The sequence below is a fragment of the Lipotes vexillifer genome, unplaced genomic scaffold (assembly GCF_000442215.2).
Source record: "Lipotes vexillifer unplaced genomic scaffold, Lipotes_vexillifer_v1.1 scaffold1319, whole genome shotgun sequence".
In the NCBI taxonomy this organism is placed as follows: domain Eukaryota; kingdom Metazoa; phylum Chordata; class Mammalia; order Artiodactyla; family Lipotidae; genus Lipotes; species Lipotes vexillifer.
Genome location: NW_006779997.1, coordinates 214,464 through 225,255, shown reverse-complemented (window position 1 = coordinate 225,255; position 10,792 = coordinate 214,464). Strand labels below are relative to the sequence as shown.

Genomic DNA, 10,792 nt, shown 5'->3' with positions numbered 1-10,792 from the left:
TTCCTGCTGCGTGATTGTTGTTATAATTTCTTGCAGCGTATTCTCTCTTGGTCCCCATAGTGTGAGCTTAGGTATTGGGTGCTATCCAACATCCTTCTAGTAAATTCTGTTTCTCCTTATGTTAGCCAGTTGATTTCTGTTGCCTGCAGCCAGTAACCTTGCCTGACCCCACACCCTCTTTCCTTCTCTGTCTACTTCACTCATAGCCCACAGCTAACTTGAGCCTTACTGTCCACAGATCTCCCCAAACCATCTCTGCACACCCAGACTTCACTCTGTTTGCCTGTTTCCTTATCCCCCACTTTTTATTCCTTTATTACCCAGGTAAACATTGTCCTTCTCCTAGAAACCTGAAATTCCTCCACTCTGGTGAAGACGGTGCAGGGAGAGAGTGGGGACGAATACAGGATTCCTTTTCTGCAAGTATTAGAGAGGATAAAATAAAACTGTGAGCATTTATATGCTAATTTTGGGGGAGCATAACGTACACCTCCAGTTAGACAAATTAAAATAGTTGTGAGTCCCTTCGTCCACAAAAGGGCAGTTAGATCTAAGGGGACAGAAAGAGTCAGTCATTCCTGTTTGCTATGGCTTATCTTCGTAGCTATTTAGTGGGGATCCGGAAAGACCAGTTCTCAGGATTAATACTGCCCTAGAGGAACATATAGGTTAACTGCTTAGGTCTCCAAGCTGCCCTATGTCTGGCACAAAGAAGGAACCCAGCATTAATGACAGTAAAGCACAAAAGAGATGAAGACTGGTCCACAGGGTGGTGGGTGCCTGTTCCTTAGTGTCAACTCTGCTTGCCTGACTTAACACAGGCAAATGGATGCCTGGACTATCCATGGAGGAAAAACAGAAGTGAAAATCCTCTTGTTTCAACTTTCAGTAACTGTAAGGGAGTCAGACATAAAGCTCTTAAACTGTATGATCAAACAACCTGACTGTGGAATTATGACTATGGTATTTAAACATTTTTATTGTTGTTGATAAGCATAACAGATGTGCTCTTGTGGGAGGTTTAGTAGAAATATCCTGAGGAAATGTCCTCAGGAACCTGAGTTATGCTCCTGGCTTTGCTTCAAACTAGTTGTATAATTTGGACAAGTAATTTATTTTACCAGCTCAGTTTTCTCTCCTTTTAAGAGAGAGGAGATTGGGTAATTTAAAAGGTCCTTAAGTTTAAAATACAATTACCTTAAGTTTAAAATACAATTAAGTTTAAAATACAATTTACCTTAAGTTTAAAATACAATTACCTCTTTCTTATGGTTTTGAGGGATATTTTGTGTTTCTTTTATTGATAGAAAAAACATCACAAATGCAAGCCCAATGACACACTTCTGTAGCTAAGCAGACTTGACAAAGAAAATCTTGTGGATATGAAAAAAGGAAATAATGATACATGAAGTCAAAACAAATATATACTGATTGCGCAAATAGTGTATGCTCTTCATCCTCCACTGTTGGTATTATTAACATTCTATAGCAAAACCTTAAAAATTGGGAGACTGGCTCTGAATCAGGGAGGAAGGAACAAAACATATCTCCTGAGATGAAGAAGAAAGAATATTTTGCCAGTAGCAAAGCTTCAAACGACCAGAGAACAGGAAGAACCTTGATGGACCGACAGTGTTCACAGAAGACTGGAAAGACAAAAGGGATGGAAGAAGCAGAGAGACATAAGATACATAGAAAAAAGGAACAACAAGAGAATGGTAGAGATCGGAGATGGTGGTAACAGAGGGGAAGGTTGGGAACAATGGTAAGAACAATGAGCCCCAAATAAAGACGTGCTTCAAGCTCTTTAGTCCAAGATAGGCTATAAATGTATACACACGTACGCAGTACTATAATAACTAAAAATATAGGGTGGCCTTTTCAACACATGGTGCTGGAACAGCTGGATATCATATGCAAAACAGAAACAAAAACCAAACAAAAATTCTAGCCAGAGACCTTACACTTTTCACAAAAACTAACCCCAAATGAATCATAAATCTAAACGTGAAATTCAAAACTATAAAACTTCCAGAAGATAATGTAAGGAGAAAATCTAGGTGACCTTAGATTTTATGGCAAACTTTTAGATACAACACCAAAGGCATACGATCCATGGGGAAAGATTGATAAGTGGTACTTCATTAAATTAAAAAATGTCTGTTCTCTGAAAAATGCTCTTAAGAGAATGAGAAGACAAGCCCATAGACAAGGAGAAAATATTTGCAGAACTTGTTTCTGATAAAGGACTGGTATCCAAAATCTACAAAGAACACTTAAAATTCAACGACGAGGAAACAAACAACCCAATTTAAAAATGGGCAAAAGATCTGCAAAGATGCCTCACCAAAGAAGATATACAGATGGCAAATAAGCATATGAAAAGATACTCAACTGTATATGCCATTAGGAAACTGCAAATTAAAACAGTAAGAGGGCTTCCCTGGTGGCGCAGTGGTTGAGAGTCCGCCTGCCGACGCAGGGTACACGGGTTCGTGCCCCGGTCCAGGAAGATCCCACATGCCGCGGAGCGGCTGGGCCCGTGAGCCATGGCCGCTGAGCCTGCGCGTCCGGAGCCTGTGCTCCGCAACGGGAGAGGCCACAACGGTGAGAGGCCCGCGTACCGCAAAAAAACAAACAAACAAACAAAACCCAATAAGATATCATTCTACACCTATCAGAATGGCTAAAATCTAAAGCACTGACAACACCAGATGCAGATGAGGATATGGAACAACAGGAACTCTCATGCATTGCTGGTGAGAGTGCAAAATGGTAGAGTCCTTGTGGAAGACAAGTCTGACAGTTTCTTATAAAACTAAACATACTTTTACCGTACGATCTAGGGATTAAGCTCCTTGGTGTAAACCCAAATGAGATGAAAACTTATGTCCACACAGAAATCTGCACCCAAATGTTTTCGGCAGCTTTATTCATAATTGCCCAAAATTGGAAGCAAACATGATGTCTTTCATAGGTGAATGGATAAATAAACTATGGCATATCCAGACAATGTAATATTATTTAGTACTAAAAAGACATAAGCTATCAAGCCATGAAAAGATATGGAGGAACCTTGAAAGCATATTGCTAAGTGAAAGAGGCAAGTCTGAAAAGGCTACATGCTGTATGATTTCAACAATATGACATTCTGGAAAAGACAAAACTATAAGGAGAGTTAAAAAAAAAAATCAGTGGTTGCTAGGGTTTGAAAGAAAGGAAGAAGGGATGAATAGGTAGAGCACAGGGGATTTTTATGGGAGTGAAATTATTCTATACAACTCACCATAATGATGGATATATGACACTATGCATTTCTTAAAACCCATAGAACTGTACAACACTAATAGTGAACCTAATGTAAACTGTGGACTTTAGTAAATAATAAAGGCCAATAAGATATCAATATTACACCAATATTTGTTCATCATTAGTGTACCACGCTAATGCAAGATATTAATAATAGGGGAAACGGTGTGTGAATGGGGGAGGGTGGGGAGAGGATATATGGGAACTCTCTGCACTTTCTGCTTAATTTTTCTGTAAACCTAAAACTGCTTTGAAGAGTAGTTTTGTTAAAAATATGTACATATAGGGGGCAGTGTGGAAGCAAACAAAGTCGAAAATCTTTTGCAGCCAAGGTTAGGCAGAGGGAGAGGTGAACTTTTATCTACACTTTTAAATGTCCACAGTATCAAGTGTAAATTCCCAGGTAGCCAAAGGATGTTTCTACCCAGGACAACATGTTACTTGACGATGTTAGATAAACTTTAATTTTGCCACCATTTTTGGAAATTAAGTATTTTATTCAAACACTTGAGAGTCTAACCAAAACATAGGTGATCTTCACTTTTAAATAACCAATACTTTCATAATTACATAGTGATGCCCCTGGCCATCCTTGGGATCAGCTGTAGAAGGCTGGGTCCAAAATAAAGTTCCTTAAAATTATGGATTGAAAACTAGCTCCTCAAAACCTTTTCAGTGGTCCAAATAGAGAGAAAATTTCCCACTTCTTGGGAGCTGTAACAGGGAAGTGGATTCCTACAGCTTTCTATCAGGAAAGAAAACTTATATTCAACTTTCTCTGGACACATTTTTCAATATAAGACAACTTCAAGCCAGCTTTACCCTTCTTGTTAAACTAACTGAAAAATCCCCTGTTGAATCTTGTAGCAAAATTAACATCTGCCTATGACTTCTTCCCAAGAGTAAAATCAATTTCTTTGGCTATTACTGTCACTTCAAATAAACTGAGGGGATGAGGGGAATAAGAATTTGAAGTAATTAATTATTACAGCAAATTAATTTTAATTAATTTTATTAATAACATTTACTATATAATTTAAATGTGCTACATAACATTCGGCTTTGCTTTTCAGGAATGGAGCACTATTTTTTAACATGTAAATCAACTGCTTCTCCTATCTAATTTTTACACACATTCTTATATATAAAAACCGAAAGATCTTAGGCTGAGGACTTAGTAGAATACAATGCTATTCTTATTGCTGACCTTAGGTTTTAAGCAAAATACAGGTCCTTAGGTTTTGTTTTGGTTTGCATAGCCAACTAATGTACTGGAAAACCTCAAAGTTTCCATTTTCAAAATGTCCAAATAAAGAAAAAATAAATCAATGTTTATAATTTTTTTAAATTTTAGCAAAATAGTAAAGACTGTGATTATATTGTCTGGCAGCCCATGATGTATTTGATATTTTTTCTTAGCAAATAAGCAGAAAGGATGGTGAGGCCCCAATTCCAATAGCTCATTAGATGTGCCTTTAAATCATTAACGCACCATCTTGGTGTGTTGACGTGAACTTCAGTCAGCTCCAGCGTTAAACAATGCAGGAAGAGCTGGCTAACATACTCTGGGGTGCTGCATGGCAACGTGTAATAATATCAACAGGGTGTGGTTACTTCTATTTGAAATGAAGAAAGAAATGCTGGCACTTCTAGCAGCAAAGAGGTTTCACGGTATCTTCAAGTCCCTTGGTCTTTAAGATTCAAGCTAACAGTGAGGAATGACATAGGAGATACATCAGGTAACATACTGAAACCAAATCAGGAAAGGCAGAAAGGCTGAAAATCTCGATGAACTGTATAAGAACCTAAAACACCCTGTCAGAAGGGACCATCACAGCAGTAAAATCTACACAAAACAAAATAACAACTGAAAAACCAAACCCAACACTACAGCAAGCTTATAGACATGGCACTCAGCAAGAAACAAAAAGGAATTGAAAAACAAGTTCAGCACAAGTAGCAAAGGTAGAGGTCCATTGTACAGTTTAGCATATGATTATCAGGTCAGGGTAGGCAGAAGATGGGCCCTCCATAAAATCAGACTCATAACTGGAGTAATGTCAGCCCCTAAATACCCTTATGACATGTCAATACTCTTTTTTCAGAGCCACGCAGGAAAATGTGAGAGGTGACTCTACGGACTGAATGTTTGTGTCCCCACATCCCCAAATTCATATGTTGAAGCCTAATCCCCAGGGTGATAGTATTTGGAGGTAGGGCCTTTGGAAGTTAATTAGATCATGAGGTTGGAGCTCTCGTGAAGAGATTAGTGCCCTTATAAGAGACAGGAGAGAGCTGGCTTCTCTCTCTGCTCTCTGGGCCACATGAGGACACATCTGTAAGTGCTGTTTACAAGCCCGGAAGCCAGCTCTCACCAGATACAAGTCTGCTGACACTTTGATCTTGGACTTCCCAGCCTCCAGAACTGTGAGAAATCAATGTTTGTTTCCTAAGTCACCCAGTCTATGGTACTCGAACAGCCTGAACTGACTGAGACAGTAACCAACCACCCAGGTAATGTGCTAGTGAGATGATTCTTCCCAAACAAGCACCAGTCCAGTTCAGTAAGGAGATGTGGGAGGACAGCAGAGGAGGTTTCTCCGCCTCATTTTGTAAAGAAAATGGGGAGAGTACATACGACATGGAGAGAACTGAGGCTATTGCATCAACATTTTTAATTCTTCTAAGTAGTAATGTATACAGCTAGACGTTACCCCTGGAATGTCCTGTCCATGAGAACTGGATAGGCTTTCAGTCTGGATCTGACAGGCTGGTATAACTGATTCTAGATACTGGTTGATATTAATAAAGCCAAGATTTGTTCCTTAGGCATAGACAACTGTATGTCATTAAAAGATAAATGCCTCAGTGTAATAAACAAAAGAAATAAGTCCAGAGAAACATTTCAAATTCAAAAATCTATGGCAAACAATGAATTCTGTCACTGAAAGCCTCAGAGAAGACCTCTTGCTGGGTCATGGTTAGATTTTTATTTAAGGGCTTCTTATCACCGTCTAGCTCAAATATAAGCATCTTATTATTGTCGCCACGCGTCTCTACAAGAGTATTCTCATTTCCCAATAAACCTGCTTTTATGGCCTCTGTCCCAGTCAAACCCAGCCCTGACAATTTTCTCAACAAGGTGATTTCCTTCTAGTGTGGTCCCAGCCCTTGACACAATGAAACCCTATGCCCCTTGAAAGGAGTCTCCAGACACTTCCCCTCCAGGGACTGAAATGAACCGCCATCTTGCCTGACCTGTACCTTCAATCGTTATTTTCATTATCCTTCTTTAAACCAGTCACTCCATGCCTTCAGTGATTTTTCTTTTAATGGCAACTTTATATTTACCCTACTCTCAGCCTGGAAGGCATGTGAGACTTTTCCAGGTGCTATAGCTTAGCTAATTAGCATGACATTTGGCTAAATAGTTCTCCAAGACAGCGTTTGGTAATGGAAGATGCAGTGGCTGACAGGAGAGGTTAGGAACAGTCTCCCACGGCGGTTTCCTCTCTGCACCAAAGGCTAAACTTAAAATAGTCTTTTTCTCCTCCAAGCTGAAGGAAAAAGAATGGCAAACATATCAATGGCTTGAAGCGAAAAGGAGAAAAGATTAAAACGAAAAAAATTGGTCTTTTTTTTCCTAAACCGAATTCTTTTTTTTTCCTTTTTTTTTTAATTTTAAAAATGCACTTATCCACATTGTTTTAATTTTTTCTTCCTTTGCTTACAGCATTATAGTCAGTATTTGCAGACAGTGTCTTTATATGAAACATCCGGTGTAATTTTAATGATGATTAGTCTTTTCAAAAAGAAAAATCTTTAAATAAAATGTACTTAATTGAATTGAGAAAAACTTGTGTGAAGTCAAGATTTCTGGAGAGCTGCTCTCTGGAGGGCTAGATGCTACGTGAAAATTAGGAGATAAAATTTATGTTCATTGGAAAAGAAATGGGAAGCATTTGAAAAAGAGTTCAGGAAAGCCTTCTTTTTACAGTGCTCTGTAGTGTGAACTTAATGATTTAATGTGCATTAGTGCCAATATAAACACTGTTATATGTATTTCATTCAATATTTTTCAGTTTTCCAGTTAAGAATACACCTATGTCTAAACCAAATTCTTAGTTGCACTGAAGACAGGTAGATGGGAAATGACGTGTGCAGGGGAGAGAGCCCTGACCAAGACTTTGCTCAGGTTAAAGGAAAAAGGTTCTGCTCTTGGGCTCATAGCTCTTTATTTAGCAGAGTTCTTTAGTGAGTTTGGGGCTGGTCATGGAGGCAAAACTGCTTGACGTGAGAGAATAACAAAAATTTAGAGACTGAGAGGCCAGCATTTGGGGTGAGGGGTGGCCAAGAAGATGCTGACAAGCCAGGGCCTTAAAAATAGTGCCACCATCCTGATACTTCTCCTGGTGGAGGAATAGCTGGTAAATTGTTATGACAGTGTTGCTTCGATTTCTGGTTTAACCTGTCACCTACTCTGTGCTGCTCTGCAATTCCCTTATGTTACTCCAAACCTTCGGTAAAATTCTGCTATATCCAACAGGATTGTGTTCATGGTATTAGAAGGAGGGGGCGCTGGTCTCCAACATGAGGCAAAAGGGACCAAGAAGAGAGGAGGCCATCAAGAGAAACAGAATAATGGTTTGGATGGGTAGGTCAGAACAATGCCATTGCTGGAGAAAGCAACTGGAATGCAGGACTGGAGGGAGAGAAGGGCAATTTTCCAAAGTAAATTGATTGAGGATTCCACTGTCTTATTTGCACATTAAAGAGAAGTTTCAGAAGGCTGTAAGATTTGAGGACATCTGGTTCATATTATTGCATACTGGCATTAAAATAATTGAAACACTTGAGTTTTCTGCTAGTCCTAAGGTTTCCAACTATATTTCTCAGACTAGTAAAATTTAGGGACTGTCAGCTTTTTATTGTATTATGCAAAGGTATTTTCAAAACTAATTATCACCATTGTTTCATAAAATAAAGGGCATTTTAACATACATACAGGCAAAATGGAAAGAGTATAATCTCAGAACAATTTTTAAAATTTTTGTTTTTATCTGTAATGATCTCACATTCAACCTACTAAAAAGTATATTTTATTTAGGTTTAACTTTAAGACTCCTTAAATCTTTTTTCAACTATTTACTCATTTTTTCAAAAACATTAGTAAACCTGTTATGTGTCAAGCACTGTGCTAGGTGCTAGGGTATAGAGATGGACATGACTCTGCCCCCATCCTCAATATCTCACGGTTTTCTGGGAAAGTCAAGTAGGTGACCCTAACTGCAAACAGTGCAATGTGTGCTGAGGTAGAGGAACTCACTGAATACTGCAGCCAAAAAGGTCCAAAGAACAGTAAAAAAGCAGTCACTCTATCTCTAAGCAGCAGTGTAAGAAATACTAAAGCCTGATGTAGGGTCTTACTTTGCACACATCATTTGAGTTTCCTTACCAATAATTTAGAGGGAAACTGGTGGTACACCCCAGAGATCATGGGGTTTTTCAGACATTTATTTATTCTGAGCCAATAACAGGGCTGGGAACACACTTCAGGTGCAATGTCAGCTGGTCCATACAGCACACAAAGCTGGAAAAGGTGGGTTACAAGGAATGTGGGGAGTAAAAACTGACCCACCCCCGACTTGTCTACAGTGGAATGGCTCTGCACACAGCCACTCTGCTTACTTCAGGAGTACAACCTAAAGGTCAGCGAGGGACCGGACAGGGTAAGAATACGGTGACATGGTCCATGGTGAAGACCAAGCTTAGTATCTGGTGCCAGACTGGAGATGGTGCACTTGCTCAGTACACACACTTGGGAAATGTCTGGGAGTGGTGATGGGCACACTGGTCCCTCTTGGCTAAATACTACCCCAAGCTACCAGGTTTCTGAGTTTTGATCCTAAGTGAGAGTTAGGGAGGCATATCATGGTATCCCAATCATCTGGTTCTGGAATTTCCCCAATGAGTAGGGAATGCTGGCATAGTAAGGGATACATATACATTCATACATATGTATACACATATATACACATTCATTCACATACATTCCTGGGACGAAGATCTAGAGGCAGGTACACTGGGGAGTTTTCTCTTTTCTCTGTGCCTCCTATTAGAGGGGAAAAGCTAACTGTACGCGTTTTCTTACATTATACAGTCAGAGTATATGTGTCAAAGGGGTAGTTGCTGGAATAGTCCTTTCCTTCCCTTGTCTCACCTCAATTTTTGTCAGAAATAGGTCTAGAGCTTTCACTCAATTTTCCATCCTTGTATAAAATCAAAACCTCGATAAATCGGCTGATGGCTGCAGTTCCAATATCTTTGGCCGGGTCTTCTGGCTTCTCTGAAGCACAAACGTGTGACAACGGTACAGAAACACAGGCAGTGACTCTTGAACACACAGAGGTTCTGCAGCTCGGTCAGTTCTCACACATTCCCATTTTAGATTCTGAGCAGCTCTCCCTCCCCATGTGCTCTGAGATAGAAGTCTGGCAGAATCCTCCAAAAGAGATGAGCTTCCTTCCCCGCAGGGGATTAGGAACAGAGGTGCGGTCCTTTCCCTCCTCAGCCTCAGAAATCGTGACCTCCCTAGAGAAGGGCCCAGCAGGGGGCCAGGACCCGCAGACGGTGCGGGGAACCAGCGCCCCTGCAAAGCCCAGAGATGCCAGAGACAAGGCCGGGAAGGCGCGAGAGGAGGCGAAGGTGTCCCTGAGGCCGGTAGGGGAGGATGCGGCAGCTTGGGCAAGGCAGTGATTGCTTTGAAGGAGAAAGGGAACGAGGGTCCCTTGGTCCCTGTGGTCTCCCGAGGTCGATTCCCCAGGGACCCAGAGCAGCGACGGGGCTCTGAGGTCTGGCAAGTTCCTGGGAGCGAAGGGAGCGAGTGTCTTACCTGGCCGGGCTGGCTAGTGTAGTTGAAGGAGTAGATGTTCTCGGTGCTGAGGCTCACCACCCCGTTGTAGATGCGATCGAACTCAGCGCCCCTGACGGGGTCGCGGGGGTCGTGGCGCCGCGCTAAGGGTTGCGCGGGGAGCCCGGGTGCCGCCGGCGGCAGAAGCCAGGACAGCGCGCAGAGCAGCGCGCAGAGCAGCGCGCAGCCCCGCATGATGGGCGCCGCGCCCCAGGGGAGGGGGCGACTGAAGAGCCGGTCCTTCCAAAGCCCCTTGCGGGCCCCGGCGCCGGCTGCAGCGCAGCGCAGCGCAGGCGATGCCTGGCAAGCCCTGCCGACGAGTGCTGGCAACGCGCTGGCGAAAGGCTGATCAAATATTGATGCAGCCTCCTGGGGTCTCCACGGAAGGTCACGGGGCGGAGGTAGGGGGTGCGGAAGATAGGGGGACCGGGGGCTGCTGCTTTGCTTGCCGGCTTCAAAGTCCGTTTCCTTCCCCCTTTCTCATTTCTGAGAATTCCCCAGCTTACTCAGCCAGAATTTCAACCATCTCTTCCCCCTAAACCGCCAAAAAAAAAAAAAAAAAAAAAAAAAAAA

The 10,792-nt window shown here is 41.7% G+C and overlaps 1 protein-coding gene across 2 annotated transcripts in view; it reads right to left on the bottom strand.

Moving 5' to 3' along the window:
- SIDT1 (SID1 transmembrane family member 1) overlaps positions 1-10,424 on the bottom strand; it is an 87,191-nt gene extending 76,767 nt beyond the window's left edge. The window contains exon 1 of one of the 2 annotated variants that reach the window (XM_007453144.1): positions 10,202-10,424. In XM_007453144.1, coding sequence (XP_007453206.1) covers positions 10,202-10,414 — 213 coding nt within the window. In that variant the 5' untranslated portion in view covers positions 10,415-10,424. The remainder of the gene's footprint in view (positions 1-10,201) is intronic. The other variant, XM_007453145.1, reaches the window with a different exon arrangement.
- Positions 10,425-10,792: the final 368 nt, after the last annotated feature.